The sequence below is a fragment of the Oryx dammah genome, unplaced genomic scaffold, assembly GCF_014754425.2.
Source record: "Oryx dammah isolate SB20612 unplaced genomic scaffold, SCBI_Odam_1.1 HiC_scaffold_6, whole genome shotgun sequence".
NCBI classification, from domain to species: Eukaryota; Metazoa; Chordata; class Mammalia; order Artiodactyla; family Bovidae; genus Oryx; species Oryx dammah.
In genome coordinates this window covers 10,497,800-10,521,287 of record NW_024070190.1, presented here as the reverse complement: position 1 = coordinate 10,521,287, position 23,488 = coordinate 10,497,800, and the positions used below count along the sequence as shown (strand labels likewise).

Below are 23,488 nucleotides of genomic sequence, written 5' to 3'. Positions count from 1 at the left end.
GAACTGAATTAGATGAGACTTAAGTTCCTAAGCCCACCAGCTCCAATTCTCTCCGCTTAGGCATGAAGATGCTTGGGGAAGCACCTGTGACATTCTTAGCAGCCCTGACTATGGTGGCCCTTTGTACACGCTTGCATGTGATGTCCTAGGAAATAGGCAAGAGTGAAAATGAGGGACTCCACTTTCTTGCAGTTACATCCCAAGCTGGGGCCTCAGGAGCAGTGCACCGCTTAAAGAATGCACTTGTTTTGGCTTAAAGAGAAATGCCAGCATTGCCAAAGATCTGTTGAAAGACAACTGCTTTGAAAAAATATTCCCTTTCTGTAAAGACTAACAAGCAAACAAAAGCCCTTCTATGGCTCCTATTTCCTTTACCTTATTTGATTTTTTTATCGGATGATAATCGCTATATAATATTGTGTTGGTTTCTGCCATACATGACCGTGAATCAGCCACAGTAAGGAAGCAGAGAAGGCGATGGCACCCCGCTCCAGTGCTCTCGCCTGGAAAGTCCCATGGACGGAGGAGCCTGCTGGGCTGCAGTCCATGGGGTCGCTAAGAGTCGGACACGACTGAGTGACTTCACTTTCACTTTTCACTTTCATGCATTGGAGAAGGAAATGGCAACCCACTCCAGTGTTCTTGCCTGGAGAATCCCAGGGACGGCGGAGCCTAGCTGGCTGCCGTCTATGGGGTCGCACAGAGTCGGACACGACTGAAGCGACTTAGCAGCAGCAGCAGCAGCAAGGAAGACAAGAGACGGCTTCTGGTGCTGTTTGCTTCTCTGATTTCTTTCTTTCTTCACTTTGTAGACCTCTCAGTCCTGCCCTAGATCAACCCTACCCAAATCCCTTTTGGTGTCCCTCCCTATTCCATTACAGGTTAGGCAAATACTATGGATAAAATTAGATACTAGGGTAAAGTTGACAGTGAAGCCCCCGGCTCTCCTGCCAGGGGACCTCTGTATAGTGAGGCTAAAAACCAATGACTTAAAAAGGACGTACTTGAGAAAAGTGTTCTCAAAGCAAGAGAGATATAGTGGTAACAGGCCTGATGCCTCCCGCCCACACCCTGCCACGCTGGGCCAATGGAGCACACGCACACTTCTGTTCCTAGGAGGATGTAATCCTTGGGGATTTACATAGGATGGTGATTTTGTTCTTCATCCTAGGCAGTGAGTGTGTCCCCAAGGGGGCTGTGAGCTCTAGAGACAGGAATCCATTCATCTAGTACATTTCTGCCTCTCATGAGGAAGCATCTTGCTGTACCATATCCACTAAAGAGTCATTTTCCCCAAAGCTAGAGGGAAGCAAGCTCCCATTGGTTACATCCTGAGCAAATATGCTATTCAGACTACGCACTGCACATTTGACCAGAATTCGGGGACCTGGGGACCGTGGCCAACAGCAGTGACCACTCACTGCGATCTTTTTCTTACTCTTCTCAGGCTCATGGGCGCTCCCTACCCTGAGACAAGTCTGGGTGTTAGCACTTTAGTGCACTTCAAGATCTGACTGGTCTGGGGACCAGAAGGGGATACCTCCTGCTAATATTGTGCAAGGGTCCTGTCCATTCAGGCAGGCTCCCACGTGGTGTATACCCATGTTTTAGCTGCTATGATCCTTAACACATCATGCTCAGCTTAGTGATTAAAAAAAAAATTCATATATGCATGGACCTGTGAGGAGGACTGTCTTTGCCCCACATGGTCTGGGTGTTTAATGAATCACTTGAAGGCAGGTCCTTAAGTTGTCTGAAGGCTCAATCCTGCTCGTACCTGGCTATTGACTAGGCCTTTCGCTGGGGCATTCAGCCTGACACCTACACCTGGCCAATCCAAGTGACTTGGGCTTCCTCACGACATGGACCCTGGGTTCCAGGGCAAGTGATCTGAGAAGACATACCACCTCTTATGATGTTGACCTGGAAGTCAGGCATGTCAGCTCCAGAGGATCCTTAAAGGACCAGCCAGGTTCAAGGGGGAGCAGTATTAATAATAATCTGTCTCCTGGCAGTACAGGTAAGGTCCTGGAAGGTCCTACTGCTGTGGCCACACACATATTCCGCCCTGCCTAGGCTCAGCATGGGAACAGCAAGGAGGTTCTACCCAGACCCTCCAGGCTGTGGTCCACAGGCAGGACTTCCACAGCTTTGTCCCACTGATGCTCATGACTCTGGTTCCATCTGGCCCTCTGTGGACAGATGGAATTTCTTTGAATGATGGAGAATTTTTTATCAGATTGATAAAATATGTAAATCTTCCCTCCTGTTAGCTGTCACTTCTCAGTTTAGGTCTTAAACTAATTCCATTCCCATGCTTCCATATGAGAGCATTATGTTAAAGCCATAAACCATTCAAATAACACCCAGGTCACACGTAGTGTCCTTTCAGTACAGGATCAGAATCTGTCAGTAGTGATTTGTGCAGGAGTGTGGTGGAGATTCTGTAACCTGAAGAGGCAGTCCCGTGAGAGAACGCCAATCAGCTCTTCTGTTACTGATCAGAGAACCTTGATCTCACGGAGTTTGTTTCCCTGTGCCTCTTTGTGCCTTTTAATCTTTTTTTTTCAATTATTGAAATATAATTGATTTATAAGTTGTGTTTCAGGTGTATAGCAAAATGATTCAGTTATTACATTTTCCATTATAGGTCATTACAAGATATTAAAAATAGTTCCCTATACTATACAGTTGGTCCTTGTCGGTTATCTATTTTATCTGGAGTAATTTGTATCTGTTAATTGCATACTCCTAATTTATCCCCTGCCTTTTCCCTTTAGTAACCATATTTCTGTTTTATATTTCTTGTGTTTTTTTAAGCTTTAAAATTATTTTTTTTTTAAATATTCAGTTGTATGTCTTCCATACTTTTTCATTATGGCCTGAATTAATGCTCTTAGTGACTTTTTTCTTTATTATATTTCAGAGATGTGGAAAATACAACAAAATATTGAGAAGAAAATAAAAATGTACTATAATGCTGGCCCTCCAAATAATTGTTAATATTTGAGTATTTCCTCATTATTAAATATTCTTATATTAAAATTATTTTAATGGCTAAGTACAAATTGAATATAACAGGACTTATTTTAACCACTCCCTTTATTGTTGGACACATGTTATTTCCTCTTTCTTGTACTCTTAATGCAATTACTTTTGCATTACTAAAATAATAATAAATTTTTATTTAACACATATGATAGAGATTTTCTATATTTATTAAAATGCTTAATTTTTTTTAAAATTTAAATATATAAAATTTCTTTTTGATAAATTCCAATAAAGGTACTTTTGAATCATAGACTATAAATAATTTAAAGTTTTGCTGTTGTTGTTTAGTTGCCAAGTTGTGTCTGACTCTGTTGCGACCCCATGGACTGTAGCCTGCCAGCCTCCTCTGTCCATGGAATTTTCCAGACAAGAATACTGGAGTGGGTTGTCATTTTCTTCCCCAGGGGGTCTTCCTGACCTGGAGATCAAACCTGAGTCTCCTGCACTGGCAGGCAGGTTCTTTACCACTAGCATTATCAGGAAAGCCCAGCGTTTTTCTATATGGTCTTAAATCACTTTTCCAAATTCACACAATCACTATCAATCTGCACATAATTTAAAAATAAAAACAGGCAGGAATTATGTTTTTGGGGGAATATGTAAAGCCATATTTTAAATGGACTTAATTTAGCTTTGATTTCTATTTGTTTTAGCCCTAAGATGAAAATTGAATCATTTGATTCCATCAAAGAGTGTTTTAAATTCCTTAGCTTCACGTTCTGATTCTATGCTTTTGTGTCTCTTTCAAGTGTAATCTCTGTCGTATGTATTGCCCCACTAACACTGTATTTTTCTCCTTCTCGTGTGGCTTGTGGTTTCACTGCTGTCAATCATGTTTCTCCAGATGTTCTTTTTCTCGGTGTCTCGTTTAGTTCATGCATGACTCTGCCATTACTCACTACCCGTTGTCTTAACTTCCATGTAATTTGTCTACTCTGTAATTCTACATCTTTGAATGACAATGTTACTACTTTTAGAGCAGTGAAATATACATGTATATGTGATTTTTACATATTTACTGGTTTCTCCTCATCACTACTATGGTCAGTTAGGAACAAACCTTCACACATGCTTCACATGCTTTCTTGTATAATCGTGTCCATTTGTCTGCAAAATTGTATGTTGTCACTAAGTTTTTTGTACATATATTAATTTATAATATATCAGATGTCTTCAGTATTTACGGTAGTTATGGGTACTTCATCTGCACTGTTTTCTTCTAATATAGTTGACCATTTGGGATATAAACTTTAGGGAATTCTGGAGTTGATATAGTGAATGTTAAATTACATATCTTGATTAAATGGTTATTTTTGGACGCCAATTATAGTATTATACAACTTGTGAACTCTAAGGACTTTTTAAATATTGCCATACCTGGGCATTTTGTTGTTTCTTTTCTAGCCATTAATTATAGCTTTTTTAGTAACTGCAATTTAATCTGAATAGATATCTCAATTCTTTTCCCTATGCAAAATTATTTTTATATACCTTCTAGGACTTTCACCATTAGTTGGAAAAATATTAGTTTTACTTTTGGTTACTTTTAAATTCTGAGCTTGCTTTTTGCTGCTTATTTATTTACTTATTATATTTTATTTGAGATATAATTGACATATAACACTGTGTAAGTTGAAATGTATATTGTTTTTATATGATGCAGGTTATTACAAGATATTGAATATAGTTCCCTATGCTGCGCAGTAGGTCCTTGTTTATCCATTTTTATGTATAGTAGTATATATACGTTAATCCCAGTCTCCTAATTTATCCCTCCTCCCCCTTTCCTCTTTGGTAGCCATAAGTCTTTTTTCTGTGTCTGTGAATCTGATTCTGTTTTATGATAAGCTCATTTGTATCATTTTCTTAGATTCCACATATAAACAACATCATATGACATTTTTCTCTCTCTGTCTGACTTACTTAGTATAGCAGAGATTCTAGGTCCAGTCATACTGCAGATGGCATTATTTTGTCCTTTCTATGGCTGAGTGATATTCCATTGTGTATATGTACCACTTCTTCTTTATCCATTCATCTGTTGATGGACATTTAGGTTGCTTCCATGTCTTAGATATTGTGGATAGTGCTGCTATGAACACTGGGGTGCATGCATCTTTTTGAATTATAGTTTTCTTTGGTATACATCCAGGAGCATGATTGCTGGTTCATACAGCAGCTCTGTTTTTCGTTTTTTAAGTAACCTTCATATTATTCTCCACATGGTGGTTTTGTACAGAAAAGTGACATAAAGAGGGCTCTTTCCTGGTTCATGTGTTGGATACAAGTGTGAAGGGGAAACTTTTCAGAAGGTGGGAGGTCCCAGACGTGGCTGTGCATTCATGCAAACAGTGAATGCCGTGTGCCTACCATGTGTCTGACATTGAGCCAGGATCTCTGAACCTAGCAGCAAGCAAGCCATCATCATCTGAGCTCTTATGGGGCTTGGCATGGATTGTCCCTTCTTTATGGGACTTATGCCCTGGTGTGAGAGAGGGAAAAGAGTACTTGCACTGGTGGTGATAGCAGCCGTACATATAATACAGGTCTCCTGGCATTTAAGGTCTCCTTGGGAATGCTCTTGCACTGTTGGTGGGAATGTAAATTGATACAGCCACTATGGAAGAAGGTATGGAGATGCCTTAAAAAACTAGGAATAAAACCACCATATGACCCAGCAACCCCACTCCTAGGGATATACCCTGAGGAAACCAAAATTGAGAAAGACACATGTATCCCATTGTTCATTGCAGCACTATTGACAACAGCTGGATCATGGAAGCAACCTAGATGTCCTTTGACAGATGAATGGATAAAGAAGTCGTGGTACATATACACAATGGAATATTACTCAACCATAAAAGGGAATGCATTTGAATCAGTTCTAATAAGGTGGATGAACCTAGAACCTATTATACAGAGTGAAGCAAGTCAGAAAGAGAAAGATAAATATCGTGTGAGTGAGTGAAGTCGCTCAGTCGTGTCTGACTCTTTACGACCCCATGGACTGTAGCCTACCAGGCTCCTCTGTCCATGGGATTTTTCAGGCCATAGTCCTGGAGTGGATTGCCATTTCCTTCTCCAGGGGATCTTCCCAACCCAGGGCTTGAACCCAGGTCTCCTGCATTGTAGACAGATGCTTTACCATCTGAGCCACCAGGGAAGTCCCACTCATGCATATATACAGAATCTAGAAAAATGGTTCTGAAGAATTTATTTGCAGGGCAGCAGTGGAGAAACAGACATAGATAATAGACTTATGGACATGGGGAGAGGGGAGGAGAGGGTGAGATGTATGGAGGGAGTAACATGGAAACTTACATTCAGTTCAGTTCAGTTCAGTCACTCGCTCGTGTCCGACTCTTTGGGACCCCATGAGCCACAGCACTCCAGGCCTCCCTGTCCATCAACAACTCCCAGAGTCCACCCCCAAACCCAAATCCATTGAGTCGGTGATGCCATCCAAGCATCTCATCCTCTGTCATCCCCTTTTGCTCCTGCCCTCAATCTTTCCCAGCATCAGGGTCTTTTCAAATGAGTCAGCTCTTCCCATCAGGTGGCCAGAGTATTGGAGTTTCAGCTTCAGCATCAGTCCTTCCAATGAACACCCAGGACTGATCTCCTTTAGGATGGACTGGTTGTATCTCCTTGCCGTCCAAGGGACTCTCAAAAGTCTTCTCCAACACCACAGTTCAAAAGCATCAATTCTTCAGTGCTCAGCTGTCTTTATAGTCCAACTCTCACATCCATACATGACCACTGGAAAACCTTACATTACCATATGTAAAATAGATAGCCAATGGGAATTTGCTGTATGGCTCAGGAAACCCAAACAGGGGCTGGGGTGGCATGGGGAGGGAGATGAGAGGGAGGTTCAGGAAGGAGGGGGCATGGGTGTACCTGTGGCTGATTCATGTTGAAGTCTGACAGAAAACAACAAAATTCTGTAAAACAATTATCCTTCAATTAAAAAAATAAATAAAAGTTAAAAAATCATAAAAATGTCTCCGTAATATTCTAGCTTTCAGGGACTGTGACCAGTGCAGATACATGTTCAGTGCCCTATTAGAGCCCTGTGCCCCTGAAGGAACATCTCTCTGTTCTTACAGGTCAGCCTCTCTTTGGTTAGCATTCCTATTCCAGTGTGAGTTTGCCCATGAATGCAGTTCAAAGACCCAGGCTTCCCCTTTGATAAATCCACTTTAGGAGTTGATATACTGGATATCAGTCTTAGAAATGACCAGATACAGGAGATCAACTGTGGAGTCATGCAGATACAGCTGATCATTCAGTAATAACCTGAAATTGCCATTCTCAAGAATGACCTCCAGTGAAGACATGTTTCTGGCATGATTCCAACAGGATGCAGAAGGTAGCAGAGCTGTGTTGGGGAGTCTTCCCTTTGTAGGCCATTGGATAAATCACAGATGTGTTCATAGCCCTGAAAATATCTATAGTTTACTAATGATATATTTTTCTTTTTCCCTGGCCAGGAATCTTACATCTTTTCAGCAGAACTTGGAGAAAAATGTGAAACCATAGGCAAGAAGCTATTGTACTTAGAGGATCAACTGCTCATGGCAATCCACAGTCATGATGAAGATCTCATTCATATCCTTTTAATCCTGCAGGTGGAGCACCTGTTAGGTTACTTTGTAAAAGAAAGTCTTAAAAAATTGCACAGTTTTCCTATGCCTCAGCAGATGGAAACAAATAGATACTCCTGGTATTTAGAGTTCAACACACCTCTGATCTCTGAGATTATTCAGTATGCGATGTTTTCTCTCTAGGTTTTGGTAAGTTGGCATTTTTGATGACTAAACCTGACTGCTAAAAATTACCAAAGAAATTCAGACATGCGCAAAATGAGGCCAAAGAAAAATGTAGTTTTGGGGGCTTGTGCAGCTGGGTTTGTGGGGCTCAGATGGTTGTGAGTCTGACTGCCTCGGTTTTCTAGGGGCTTTCTGAATACTGAGAAACCCAAATCCATCTTCAGCTTCCTCTTCCATGCGATGCTGCCATATAATGGGCAGAAGAGTATCACATTAGTGGGACTTCATATCACTCCCTTCCAATTTTTTCGCATACAAGATTCAGGGTATTTCCTGTCACATCTGCAAATCCCTTTATCAAAACTAGTTGCCAGTGAGCAAGAGGGCACAAGAAACTACTGGCTTAGGTGTTTGTCCACGTGACGCGCTGAATCTCATAGGAATCAGTGTGTGGTTTGTCCCTGGTTAGCTCTTCTGAGGGCAGATGAGTGCGTGCAAGATGGATGAAGGCATATACAGCTTCGTCCTGTATTTTTTTCTAAGGTATTTAATCATAAGTTGAAACTTCTCTAGATGAAAGTACTTCTTTGTTCATTTATCCTTTCTGGTCAGTAGTATGACTTTTATTAGATGTGAGAAATGTGGCTATTTTGAACTTCATTTCTCATTGCTGTCTTTTCAGAATTCTAGTTCTTATCAGACTTTATCTGGAATATGTGTGTGTATTTAAAGAGACTTGAATGGTCAAGCATTAACCATAATCACAAGTATTCAGATCCACAGTCTAATGATGGATTCAGCATTGTGTTTCCTTTCTCCTTATAACCTGAAATCTTTCACCTTGTTTATTAAATTTAGCAGGAAAATATTTTTCAGCTTAATCAGTGATTATTTCCAATTGCTCAAGGTACATTTTTAAAAGCAGACATTCTGTTTTTTGTAACTCCCTGCCCCTAATAAACTGTTATTTAAGCTCTCATTAAAAAACTGGCCAAAGAAACAGTAGCAGTATATTTGCCTTTCACTTTTGTTTATTTCATGTTCATGGATCCCACAGATTTGAGCAGTTGTTAGGGGAGTGTGGCCTCCAGCAGATGGACAAGTGACCGTCTGCGGCTGGGCATCTGGGAGCAGGGTCCTGCCAAGGGCCAGTGCACACCGAATGGCTCCTGTCCAGCAGGTGGGCTTGTTCCTCAGTGGGAAAACCCCCCAGCTTCTGGGGGGCTCAGGTAGCAGTTCTGACAGCTGCATTTGAGGTCTATGTTATTCTCTCATTTAGAAATTTTCAAAAACGTTAGTTTGATTCTGGGGAATTGGGTTTTCTCCTTAATAGATATGGGTAGTGGGAAGGAGGCTGAGAAGGGACAGAGATGTGTGTAAATAGGATGCTTTTAGTGTTCCCAAGCCAGATTCAGGAGCAATGGGATCATGAACAGTGGATAATGCCTCTATCAGTTCAGTTCAGGGCAGTCGCTCAGTTGTGTCCAACTCTTTGCGACTCCATGAATTGCAGCACGCCAGGCCTTCCTGTCCATCACCAACTCCCAGAGTTCAGTTCACTCAGACTCACGTCCATCGAGTCAGTGATGCCATCCAGCCATCTCATCCTCTGTCGTCCCCTTCTCCTCCTGCCGCCAATCCCTCCCAGCATCAGGGTCTTTTCCAGTGAATCAACTCTTCACATGAGGTGGCCAAAGTATTGGAGTTTCAGCTTTAGCATCAGTCCTTCCAATGGACACCCAGGACTGATGTCCTTTAGAATGGACTGGTTGGATCTCCTTGCAGTCCAAGGGACTCTCAAGAGTCTTCTCCAACACCAAAAGCATCAATTCTTCAGTGCTCAGCTTTCTTCACAGTCCAACTCTCACATCCATACATGACTACTGGAAAAACCATAGCCTTGACTAGACGGACCTTTGTTGGCAAAGTAATGTCTCTGCTTTTGAATATACTATCTAGGTTGGTCATAACTTTTCTTCCAAGGAGTCAGTGTCTTTTAATTTCATGGCTGCAGTCACCATCTGCAGTGATTTTGGAGCCCAACAAAATAAAGTCTGACACTGTTTCCACTGTTTCCCCATCTATTTGCCATGAAATGATGGGACCAGATGCCATGATCTTCGTTTTCTGAATGTTGAGCTTTAAGCCAACTTTTTCACTCTCCTCTTTCACTTTCATCAAGAGGCTTTTTAATTCCTCTTCACTTTCTGCCATAAGGGTGGTGTCATCTGCATATCTGAGGTTATTGATATTTCTCCCAGCAACCTTGATTCCAGCTCATGATTCTTCCAGCCCAGTGTTTCTCATGATGTACTCTGAATAGAAGTTAAATAAGCAGGGTGACAATATACAGCCTTGACATACTCCTTTCTGTATTTGGAACCAGTCTGTTGTTCCATGTCCAGTTCTAACTGTTGCTTCCTGACTTCCAAACATATATAGGTTTCTATAGGTTTAGAGATGCCTCTATAAGCATCTCTAAAGTCAGATAACAACATGTACCTGTAAGGTTCCCAGGTGCTGCAAGTGAGGAACCTGCCCGCCAGTGCAGGAAGTGTAAGAGATGTGGGTTTGATCCGTGAGCCAGGAAGATCCTCTGGAGGGGAGGGCATGATAACCCACTCCAGGATTCTTTCCCTGAAGAATCCCATGGACAGAGGAGCCTGGCGGCTTCAGCCCTTAGGGTCACAAAGAGTTGGACACAACTGAAGTGACTGAGCGTGCACTCACTAAGGTTTTTATTTGAGTTAAATGGGTAATATTCAGGAGATGTGTTGAACATAGTTCTTAAGTAAGTAAGTGAAGTCACTCAGTGGTGTCCAACTCTTTGTGACCCCATGGACTATAGCCTACCTGGCTCCTCTGTCCATGGGATTTTCCAGGCAATAGTACTGGAGTGGATGGCCATTTCCTTCTGCAGCGGATCTTCCTGACCCAAGGATTGAACCCAGGTCTCCCGCATTGTAGACATGCTTTACCATCTGGGCCACCAGGAGAGTCATGGTTAAGTGCTTGGTTTTAGGTAGAAAAACATTTTCATTGTCACTGTCACACGATCACACCACATCCCATGTTTATATGAGGTTTCAAGATAGATTGATTCAATCATTTTGTAATAAATCCTTGAGAGAACTGATTGGTAACCCTACAGTGACTTATATGAAAAGTCATTTCATTCTGATAAAATTTCTATAGACAGATAGGGATTATTATATCTACTTGATAGCTGAGAAGACTGAGGCTTAGAAATTGCATGACTGTCCAAGATCATTTCTGACGAACGGCAAAGCATCCAGCCACCAGCTCATGGTCCTTCATGGCCAATCAGGAGGCAGCCATGCTTGTAAGTAGCTGGACAGGCTTATTCTGTGGAACACACAATTACTATCAAAATGTTAAGCTTTAATAAGAGGTGTTTAATGAAGATATGTTTATTGAGAATTTTGCTGGTCCTTGCTGAAATAAGTGGAAACGTAGAGGGAACATGTCAAACCAGGATTGGGAAACACTACTTTAGGTACTGAAGTCACCCTCCACCAATAAAATTTATACCACAATATGGATTTCAATGCAGACTTTCCTATGCAACTCTGGCTTTGTTCTATGTCACTGATTGAGAGTAAATACAAAGAAGGTACCTTTGAATTCAAACAGAGTGGCACTTACTGGATCTCGGTGCCTTGAGATAGAAAGACACATTTACAAGGCACTGCTGAAGCTTCTTACACAAACCGAAGCCCTTGTTTCAAATGAGAGCTTATCTCGATTCAAAGAGGCTGCTGAAATCCTCCAGCCAGGCTCTGACTGGTTTGTGTTTCCATTCTTGATCAAAGAGACAAAGCTGAGTGCAGTTGAAAGAAACAGCTTGCCGTCAACAACAGGAAAGAATTTCCCAGCGAGCGTAGTAGTTTTGTTTGATTCCATCGAGGACTCTGCCAGATCTTCCTGTGTGTAGGCTGCAGAGTGAACATGATTAATTCGAGCCCACATCAATGTCCATGTCCAGAAGATTCAAGCCTTGGACACTCCAGATGCGGAGGCACGGAACTTTGCATAAGCCATGAGTGTGAGAAAGCCCTGGCGCTGTAGCATCAGGAGAGGGTGGGCCAGTCACAAGCAGTGGGGCTGACCTTCCCAGCAGATCCTCTGGGCATCCTGATTTAACATCAAGGCCGTGGACAGCTGACTTGTAGTCTCTTATTTTTATGAAGAAGACACTGGATTGACAGAGTGGAGGAAGGGGAGAAGACAGGCTGTGTCTCTTCATCCTCCTGACAGGCTCACTAAATCACACCGAGTAACAGCACCAACCGATCAGGAAGAACACGGCAAGCATCTGAGAAGAGTCTGCAGCGTTAATTGGAAGAGCCGGCGTCACAGAGGTGACTCACGCCTGGCATCTAAGGTGAGGACGGGAGGTGCGACTTCACTGCCACTCAAGCCGGGATTTCCAGGAGTGTTTGTCTGAGTCTGTAGTATAATTTCACAGTCACTTTGGATCCTAATTAGCAGTTGTGTTTTGAAAAAACATGTTCAGGGGATGGAATCATTCCTCCACGTACATAGTGCTTTAACCGAAAACCATCTAGGTTAGGTGGATGTTTTAGCAGCGGGTTTTCTCTTTCTCCTTCATCTTCTACAGCACACTTTCAGAAGGAAAGGACGCCTAGGAGTGGAACACTGAGCATACTTCAGAGCCCCTAGGGTAGTTCTGCCCGCCTCTGAATCCTAGATGAGACGGCATAGACTGATTCTATCTGTGGTTCTATTTGCATTCATGTCCAGGAAACCCTCCTGGATTTCTGTTCTTTCTCTTTACTTGGAATGCATGGTGCCCAGTCCATTAGTCTTGGTGGTGCTTGATGGCATGCAAACACTCTAAATACATCCAGACACACACACAAATGCCACATGAGCTTAAGAGCCCTTGTTTGGTTCAGCTTTAAAACATGCGGCTGTAACTGACAAAGGAAATGGGAGTTTGGGGGACTTGCTCTTGCCTCCTTGGAAATGCTTTCATCTTCTAGAACTGAAGAGCTGGAAGAGGGATTGTGACCATCATGGTGTCATAGATGAAAGAACTGAGACCCTAAGACGCTGCAGTTTGACCGTTGTGTGCACTAGTCTGATGCGAATATGGGGGCCGGGGTTCTTCCCTCTGGTCCCCACGAAAAGGAGTGGAATGGGAAGAAGAGGCGTGGGAGCCCAAGAGAGGTGTGGACACCTGGCTCCTACTGCAGGCTTAGCACAGGTGAACTTGGCCCTGGGCGGCACCACAGGAAGTGCGCCTGCGCAAGCTTCACAACCTTTGAGGCTGCTGCCTGTGGACGGGGCTTTCCTCTTTGCTCGTCCACAATTGTGCCCCTCACTTTTGGCTTTGGGAATGGAGGAAAGTTCCCAGGACTGTGGCCACAGGGCCTGCAGAGGGATCACTGTTGATAATGAAAAAATAATTTAGCAAATGAACAACTTACTTCTTTTGGAAGCAAAGGGGATCAGATGAACTGAAGACCATCGTTTGACCCAGCTAATAAAATGATCGCTTGGAATCACAATTGGCAGTAAAATACTCAATTGTTTTTGAGGTATAAACAAAAGACCCCTTTGAAAAAATCTGAGGATCTTTGGACATGGCTGCCCTAAAGGACAGTGTTGTGTTAGCACCGGAAGACACATGTGAAACGTGCCTTTATTCATTGCAAACACACTCTGCACAATTTTACTATCAAGAAGTAATGTTCTTGGCACTTCCCTGCTGGTGCACTAGTTAAGAATCCACCTTTCAATGCAGGGGACGTGGATTCAATCCCTAGTCAAGGAGCAAAGATCTCACTTGCTTCCAGGCAGCCAAGCCCATGTGGCAAAACTCACGAGCACATGTGCTACAGCGAAGACCCAGCACAGCCAAAATTTTTAAAAACATTTTTTAATTGTAAAAAAAATTTTTAAAGAAGTAATACTCTTGCCTAATACACCTGTAGTCTATAGCAAGGTGGTCTTGGGTTCAAAGGGGTTTTTAAAGATACTGGCATGCCAGTCCTTGTGCCATTGTTGTAATTCATGTGCTGATTTTCTTAGCTGCCACAGATCTTTGGTGGCATATCTGTTACAGAGAATGAAATAAATACCCACTTGGCTGAGAGGCTGCTAGAGCACAGGCATACTAAGAATCATTTAACTCCTTTCAGACCTCTTCTTGCACCTAGATGTAAAGAGCACCTCTGTCACGTATACATAAATTCCAACACTGAAGTTTTACTCTGTTTCCTCAGAACTTTCACAAAACACGTGGTCAAATATCAATCGGCTTTAACTATGAACTTATTGGGGGAGCAGTCAGAAAAATCTGCATTTTAAAAGTAAGATAATGAAAGCATTGGATGGTTTGCCAGCTTCCCAGAGCTGATGGGCACATCCTCAAATCTCCATCTTCTCAGTCCTCCCTGTGTCCCTGGAGACCGTTGTCTTAGGGGCTGAGACTGTCTGAGATCATTGTCTGAGTGTTATTTTAGTTGTATAACATAGTCTTTTTCTTTTGTGGCTTCTCTCTCACTTTCTTTTCAAAACCCCTTTTTGAAACAGTGTTCTCCCAGTGCTAGACATTTTATGACTAGACATTTTATGACTTCTTTAAGAGGCAGTTGAGTTTGGTTCAGTTTCTCTCTCTAAAAACCTTGGTTGTCATTCAGCATATCACAAGAGTGGGGCCTGTAGTCCCAGACTGCCTATCAGAGGTAATGAAGTCTCAGGAGTTTGTCAAGATTCATAAACTGCTTAAGCTCTATCCTTACTCTTTGTAAACGTAGCTTAACTTTGTGATTAATTGGCAGCTTGGTATTTGGTCTGGGACCACTTATGTTCTTGCTTGTGTAAAGTCATATGTGTTTTCACTAAAGATTAACAGAGCTGTTCAGAGAAACAGAAGAAAATGAAGTCTTTTTAAAAAGGAAAAAAGACAAGAATTGGATACTTTCTTCTCTTGGATCTCAACTCTGCCCTCATTCCCCCCACCCCATCCTCAAGTTCAAGTGCAAGGAGAGAATCATCGTAGTAGATGTATGTAATTTAGGTAAATGATGAAGTCTAGTGAGGCTTCAAGAGCAAGAATAACTGCCAGAGCCTTGTCAGGGTGGCTCAGCGATTTTTGCTTAGGTGAGGTTCATTTGCATAATTCCCAGGATCCTTTGGAATTCCTTATTTAAAAAAGAAAAAAGAAAGCTTCCTATAGTCATAACCTAAAGGTATCTCTATCTCTTGACACTGCATCAACATTGCATTTGGATAAAACAACATTGTAGTAGATGTAGGCAGTCTGAGTGGGAAGATTTCTGCAAGCTGCTTACCCTAAAGCTTTCTGTTTTCTCCATATCTGATCTAGTAATATTTAAGTCGTCTGACCTCGTGCAATGACTTAACAGCGTTTAAGAGGGGTCAACATGTTTCTGTGTTTCTTCTTAAGGTCCTGTTGGATGAAGTTAAATTAGTTTGCTTATTAAATTAAGAGAATCTAATTCACCACTCATTCTGTATTTGTCTTAGAATTGTTCTGATTGCAGATACACCAGGAAAAGCTGTGGACAGACAGGAAGACAACCGTTGGTTAAATGTTCCCGAGCTTAAACACCTAGAAGAGAGCTCATCTCTTTAAAGAATGGTAGTCATATTATTTATTCCATAGAATTATTTGCTAAGTTCTCTGTGATTGCTTTATCTACAGGAGAAACAACTTTATAGGTTAGGAAACTAAGAGCCCAACAGTTTAAAGAAAAATGTATCAACCAACTAGCCAACCCAGAGAATGCAAGCTCCCTGCCTTCTGTCAAATCTCTAGTGGCCTGAATGGCTGTTTTACAAGTACCCTAGGGCATAATAACACATGACAGCAGATTAGAACCCAAGGGGTTTTGAAGTCATTGTTTCAGGAGAAAACTGAGATTCAAAGTGATTTACACAAGGTGACAAGGCTGGCCAGTGGCCGACAGGCACCGTAACTCATGACTCTTGAGTGTGGACCCTGCGCTGGCGCCCAGTCCTGGCTTTCTCCAGGAGACTCTGGTTTCCAGCCTTCTTTCCTCTCCACTGTGGAGCACTTGGACGTGCCAGGGGCCCCCCACCCCAGCAGGGGGCTTAGCAGGAGTACAGTCATGCTGACCATATTCCGTGGAGCGTCCTAGCTTGCCATCTGTCTCAGTCTAAAAGCTGACTCTTCCTTTTCCTGTTGGAAACCTTCCTTGAGACAGTCAATGACCTCGGGCCTTGTAGGAACTGCAGTCGCTCTTAAAAGAAGTGTAACATTTGTATTAATATTTAATTGGTCCAATTTGGAGGAACTTGAAACTGCAATTAGAGGGCAGTGCCCATCTGCTTTCAGCAGGCACGTGGCTCTTAGCAGACCCCTGGGAGGCTGCAGGGGCCGCCCATCACCTTCACGTGTGTTCCTTAACAACGTGCGCACAGTCTCTCAAGGGGGAGCTCCAGATGGTGAAGGAAACTCTCCAGGCCATGGCCCTGCAGCTCCAGCCAGCAAAGGAGGCGGGGGAGAGGGAGGCTGCAGCTTCCTGTGTGACAGCTGGCGTCCGGGAAGCACAGTCCTGAGGCCTGGCAGGACGGAGGGTGAGTGACCGTGTCATCAGCATGAGTGCTGGGGGCCTCTCCCATCCCTTCTGCATAACCAGTGTGCCTGAACCCATTACGGAGATGTGCAGCCTGGATGCCCAGCCGAAGCGTGGTCCTTTCTCCTGGGGCTGAGTTCAGGGGAGTTGCAGATTGGAATATGCAGGGCCGGTGGGGGGGTGATCTGCTGATTTCCTTCTGTCAGTCTGAGACACTTTTACTGAGTCATTAACAAGAGCGTCCTGCAGAGGATTTGAAAAAAAATCTCTCCATTACAGACCCCATTAGACAGACAGTGAAAGTGTCAGTCGCTCAGTCGTGTCCAGCTCTTTGCGACCCCATGAACTGTAGCCCCTCAGGCTCCTCTGTCCATGGAATTTTCCAGGCAAGAATGCTGGGATGGGTTGCCATTCCCTTCTCCAGGGAGTCTTCCCAACCTTGGGATCAAACCTGGGTCTCCTGCATTGCAGGCAGATTCCTTAGCATCTGAGCCACCAAGGAAGCCTCATTAGACAGAAGCTGGGGTGAATTCTGCTAGAAAGATGACTCTCCCTGCATCATCTTGCTTTCTGCTGCACTTAAAATAGCTCCTGATTTAAGAACTTATAAAAAAGGAAAGCATACATGTCTCTCTCATCATACCTGCTACAGTTTCCTACAGGCGCATGTATAAGGGAGCTAATTAACCCTAGAATATGGAAATAACAGCTTTTCACCTTAACTTCTCCTGTGATTCTTTATCATCTCAGGAGAATAAAGATCAAAATTTCCAGAAGGTATTTTTAAAGAGACAGCCTATCATGAGCCCCAGCCCTCTGGTTTTCTTGTTGTGGCATTGCCTATCTTTATAGGATGGTCCCTGATGTTTCATCAGGACTTGCTGAAATTCACTGACAACTAGAGCAGAAAGGGAGTAGGGGCCATAAGTGGGTTGGGAACTTATTTAAATGTTTAAGCCTCGCCTGTATTCCCCTGAACCAGTCTCCCCCAGGATCAGGCAGGACATGGAAATGGAAAGCTTCAGTGTGGTATAGTACTCAGTGAGGCAGGGCTGTACTCAGATAATCAGTGCTATACTCAGTTAATCTCTGTTGTGCTTGGTTACTCAGTGCTCTACTCAGTCATGCAGTGCTGTATTCAGTGAGGCAGTGCTGAACTCAGTTAATCAGTGCTGCACTCAATGAGGCAGTTCTGAACTCAATTAACCAGTAACGTACTCAGTGAGGCAGGGCTGTACTCAGATAATCAGTGCAATACTCAGTTAATCTCTGCTGTGCTTGGTTAATCAGTGCTGTACTCAGTCATGCAGTGCTGTATTCAGTGAGGCAGTGCTGAACTCAGTTAATCAGTGCTGCACTCAATGAGGCAGGGCTGTAGTCAGTAACAGTAATGTGGGGTACTGAAGGCCCCTCCCTGGTGAGGTGGCTGTAGAATAGGCTGAACTCACCCAACAGCGCTTCCCAAGGTGCACTGAGGAAGGCAGCCTTGAGAGATGCTCTGCAGACGCACCACTCTCCCTTGGCGTGTTTGGGAAGTGTCCTATGCCATCATTTCTCCCGGAGAGCAATGGTGCAATTAGCATATTAGCCTTTGAGAGTGCTTCAAGTAAGAAAACCCTCTTGATTCTGTCTCACCTCAAACTCCCCAAGTTTAATGGATCATAGTTTTTAAATTTAAATTCTATTACTGTTCCATCCATCTACTGCATTCTCTGGGGGTGTCATGATCCAAATGCTGGTTTATGTCACTTATGTATCGTTAGAGATGAAACTCAAAACCTTTGCTGTGCTGTGCTGTGCTTAGCCGCCCAGTTGTGTCCGACTCTGTGACCCCATGGACTGTAGCCCACCAGGCTCCTCTGTCCATCGGATTCTCCAGGCAAGAATACTGGAGTGGGTTGCCATGTCCTCCTCCAGGGGATCTTCCCAACCAGGGGTTGAATCCAGGTTTCCCATATTGCAGGCAGATTCTTTACTGACTGAGCTACCGGTAAAGCTCCAGATTTTTGCAGTGTTGAGTTAGTAAGGACTGGCCACAGTTTGTAAGTGTAATTGACTAACTGGTGTTTTTGTATTTCTGTCTCTTGATGCTTACAGGAGTAGTGATGCTCCTGTCTTCATTCGGATCCATGGACAGTAGACAATCTTTGTCATTTCCTGAAGTCTCACTGCCATTTCCAAAGGCAGCTGGTGCTTTGCTCAGCCTTCCGTGCTGTGCAGTGCTTCCATCAGGAGATGGCCCTGTTTAAGCCAGCAGGTGGCCACAGCCCAGGGAACCAGCAAAAGCAGAGCACATGAATTTTCTGATTGTATTTTCTACAATTTTCTGGTGAGCACTTAAAAATATATACTATGCATATTTTAGTAATAATATAATTAGTTTGTTCTAGGAATGCTTTTCAATGTTTTTCAATGATGGAGCAAATTCCTGAATTCTTTATCATGTCTAAGCAATATGTCCTAGTCACATGGCGCATGGAATTCCTCAATCCTTGAATTAATGTCAGTGAAGCAAAACGTGCAGAGTCAGAATTGTCTCTAACGAATCCCTACTTTGAGAAGTGTCATCTTAAGAAAGCCCACGAGACATTTTAGCAGTCACCTAACTCAAGTGTTTTATATTACTCAGGTACCATCATGAATACTTCTGTGAGGTTATGATGTATCTGAAAATTCTAGAAGCCAATGACTATCTGAGTGTGCCCCAAATAAGTGTTCTCCAGTGCCCCAGGGGGCAGCATATCCATCTCCTTGTTGAGATGCCAGATCAAGGTGGGTGAATGATGCTTAACCACCTGCTGTAGCTCATCCCTAGTCTGTGCTGGTGTCAGAGGTAGCCAGGATGCCTGCACAAGGCCAGCGTGTTTCTTCTGCCCACACGACCTTCTCGCGCCCCTCTTCAGCCACTGTGACCCCCCCAAAACCCAGGGCTGTGTATCCGAAACCATAATATAGAGCAGTTTCTGTCAGGGCAACATAAGAGGAGATTAGAGCTTGAATTTAAAAGCCACAAAGCAATAACAATAAAAAAAAATCTAAACTTTTATGGAGACAGTCAGGACCACAAGCACAAGTGCAGATGGAAAATGACGACTTTGGGTCTGATTCCATGGCACCACGCGAGAGAAGCAATGATAGATTACATGGTAGTCTGCACTGAGCTGCTGGCACCTGAACGCCAGACGTTCGTCTTCCACCAGCCTGAGCTGTGGCATGTTCTCAGTCAGTGACATTCCCAGTTCCTCCTAACTTCTTGAAATTTCGACATCAAAATGATCTTCCTCAAATCAGATGAACATGTAATATTAGAAACTATTCTTCCTGTGTAGTAGGGGTGGATTCCCCAGCATAGGAGCGTGGAAATGCTCACATATGTGTGTTGGGACTGTTCCAACACCTTTATAATCGTTATCATCTTAGTTCTTATGCCAACCGTATGGGGCAGGTGTTTGTAGTTGATGAAATTGAACCTCGGGAGACTGATGAACATTACCCACAGCACAGAGCAGGTGAATAGGGGACCAGGAGCAACAGTTAGACCACTAAAGACAGGTAGACCACTCTTACCTGTGTTCTTACTAAAGTGCTTTCAGTGTCTTTGGGGGACTGCGAGCCCTAGAGCTTATTTGTCCCCTTGAGAACAGATGGTCATCTTGGAACTCCTGCTTGAGAATCAGAGAACTGAGCCTAGGGAAACCCTGGCTCCTCACACCCTGAGCTGAGCCTCACTGTACTGTGACCATGAAGTCTAGGCTCAGACAGGCTTCCAGGACCCACCACCCACCACTGTCCTAATCCACCATTCATTCCCCATCCCCTGTGAAGTCATGCCAGGAACAGCCACCTATTCCCCGACAATAGGCAGAGTTTCTTGAAAACGTCCGTCTAATCGGTGTTTTTCAGAAAACATTAGAGAAAGCAGCTTTACACTCACTGTTTAATGGCTTACATTAAGAAATAATTTGATGCTCTAATTTTGAATACCCTCATCTTATCTAATCTTTGAATTTTGTCATGTAATTTATTACTTCATGAAATTTACTTTTTATGTGTTAAACTAAAAATGTTACCCAAGTCATTGGTGCACCTTTAACATTTTTTTTTATCTTCTGGAGTATGGAGGATAGAAAAATGTATCAGCTTTACTCGTCTCATCTTTCTGTTATGGGATGAGTCATGTATTTACATTACACAAAATGTTTCTAATAAAGCAATGCTTTAAAAGTGTGTGTGTGTTTACTTTCAGATATTAACCAGTCAGAAAATGATGGAATTTTATATTCCAGACCCTTTGAAGATATTGAAAATAACATTACTATTAAATGGGGAATAGGACAGAGTGCCCACTCACAACACTGAAATATTTTACTGGAAATACTGGCTTAGACAAGAAAAACAAATGAGAGTTAGGATCTGGAAAGGAGGAGATACATTAATAGTGACAGGTGATGTCATTGTAAGCCAGACAACCTAAGAGAATTAACAAACACAAAATTTATTTACACAAATAACAACACAATCAGCTTACCAAAATCAATATGCTTTACATATACAAATAATCAGAACATGAAGTATAAGAAAAGACCCACTTTCAATAGCAACCAGAAAAGAAAACAGCTAGGAACAAATTTAAGTAAGAAACATGTAAGCCTTATCTGAAGGAAATTTTAAGATGAAGAACACAAGAGGAGAATTGAATACAGAGAATGACATTAAATTTGGGGTAGAAAGTCATCATAAATTGTCAGACCTCTAAATAAATCATCAATATTACCTGATCCCAACAGAGTCACAAATGGCTATTCTCAGCAGCCATTCTCTGCTTCATCCTTTCTAGCAAATCTTCATCCAGATGCTTCAACTACAAATGTGCTCACACATGAGCAGAGTGGCCATGTGCATTTTACTGTTAAAGCAGTTAAACAAGGAAGCCATTAGCCTGAGGGAGCTCCAATGTCCTGGCACCTATACCAGCAAACCCACATCTATTCCTGTAAATGCTTCAAGGTTATGAAACTGAAGCCTGAGGACGACCAGTCTCAAACAGCCAATTAGGCTTTGAACTATAGCCAATCAGTCCTTCCCTTGCTTCCACGTTTTCTCTGTGAAACTTTTTCTTCCTCCTGTCAGTGGTGTCTCCCAATTACTTCTGGTTTGGCACCGCCTGATTCAGATTGATTTTTGCTCAAACAAAAACTCTTAAAAAGTTTAAAATGCCTCAGTATATTTTTTAACAGCCCTATTGTTTGTAAGAGAGAAAATTGGAAACAAGCTAAATTTTCATCCATAGCAAACTGTTTTTAAATAAATTATGGCACAGCCACACTATGGAATGCTTTGAAGTTGCTAAAAGGTCTTTCTATACATGTCTAGCTGCGTCTGCAGAAATATCACTGCAAAGGGGCCCACTTAACTTGGGGCAGAGGGTTGGAAGGAGATTTACTTTTCTTGTGTCCTGTTCTTTTAAAAATTTGTACCAAGGGCTTCTGCTTATTTATTCAAAAAATAAATTCTTTAAGAAAAAAGCCGTGATCACAGAGACTGGAAGTGGGCCCTTGGGTAGGGCAGGGCACTTGGGCCCAGGCCCCCAGCACTGCCTCAGAATTTACCCCCTCATAAGCACCCACTGTGTACCCAGCACCATACTGGGGAGTGTGCCACGTATTGGTGATAAAAAGACAACTGTCAGACATTATGATCAAATGATCTGAAGGAAGTAACTAATATTTATAATTACAAATATGACAAATTATAAAATATTACAAATATTACCATTTTAAAGACAAGGGATGAATTTTGTTTTGACACTTGAACGATGATGTCAGGTGGTAAAGAACCAAAAATTCAATCCCTTCTGTAATTCCAGTTCTGGTCCTGGGTTAGGGAGTTGGACAAAGACTCCTTCCTTGGAACATAAGATCTAAGAGAGCTGTAGCTGGCTGTGAAGACAGAGTGGGGCTGGGGGAATGGAGTTACATCTCTCCCCCATTGCTTCTTAGGAGTTACTTGTGCAATCAGTGTTTTATTCAAATAGGTATGCTTTTAAAGGTACCTACCACATATATTTTCACACTGGAGAAAGGAGGTTCTGACAGACATCAGAGTGAAGAACAGTCCAGAAAATCTCTCTTCTCATTATTAAAATAACACATAAGAACTGATTGATTGTAGTCTTCTGTTTTCAAGAGTTTGAAGCATCTATTGGAAACAGCTCAAGTGCATAACAGGAATTTGATCTCTTCCCATTGTCTATTTATTCACTCCGGAAACATTTATTGAATTCTTATTATAAAAATTGTTCTTCCTATGATGGATAAATTTGTGACTATTTATAAATTTATAGAGGTTAAAATCTTAGTGAAAATCATTCAGCCAGTAATGAAAATATGCAGTTTCTCAGAACTCTTGGTTTTACATCTACACAATAAATTGTAAGACAATGCACACACAGAAAGACACCCTATAACAGTTAAGTTCATATTAAGCAATACTCACTCATTATTTTGTTTCCTATATTATTTTATTTATAAGAACAACATTAAAAATTGTTTTAAAAGATTCATGTATAAACCACTAATCTTCATTTTTCTATTCATCTACACAAAAATATATTTTCATTAAATTGCAGCTAGTCTATTTTTTATTCTGCTTTTTATGTTTAAGATGATGGTATTTTCCATTCTGCTACATAATCATTGTAATCTTTGTATTTGTTGCTGAATAATGTTCTATCAAGTTGATCTGCTGTAGCTTAGATATTCCTATGTCCATCTGTCTGTCCTAAGTCACTTCAGTTTTCTCTCTTTGCGACTCTCAGGCTCCTCTGTCCATGGGATTCTCCAGGCAAAAATACTGGGATGGGTTGCCATGCCCTCCTTCAGGGAACCTTCCTGACCCAGGGACAGAACCAGTGTCTGTTAGGTGTCCTGCACCAGCAAGTGGGTTCTTTACCACTGGCACTCCCTGGGAAGTCCCTATTCCTGTCTCAGTTCAGTTCAGTTCAGTCGCTCAGTCGTGTCCGACTCTTTGCGGCCCCATGCTCTGCGGCCTGCC

The 23,488-nt window shown here is 42.5% G+C and overlaps 1 protein-coding gene across 1 annotated transcript in view; it reads left to right on the top strand.

Annotated features, from left to right (window-relative positions):
- The window catches only part of DISC1 (DISC1 scaffold protein), a 332,069-nt gene extending 311,407 nt beyond the window's left edge, over nucleotides 1–20,662 (top strand). The window contains exons 11-13 of the mRNA XM_040242744.1: nucleotides 7,545–7,662; nucleotides 16,279–16,436; nucleotides 18,533–20,662. Of these exons, the coding sequence (XP_040098678.1) occupies nucleotides 7,545–7,662; nucleotides 16,279–16,418 (258 nt within the window). The 3' untranslated portion in view covers nucleotides 16,419–16,436; nucleotides 18,533–20,662. The remainder of the gene's footprint in view (nucleotides 1–7,544; nucleotides 7,663–16,278; nucleotides 16,437–18,532) is intronic.
- Nucleotides 20,663–23,488: the final 2,826 nt, after the last annotated feature.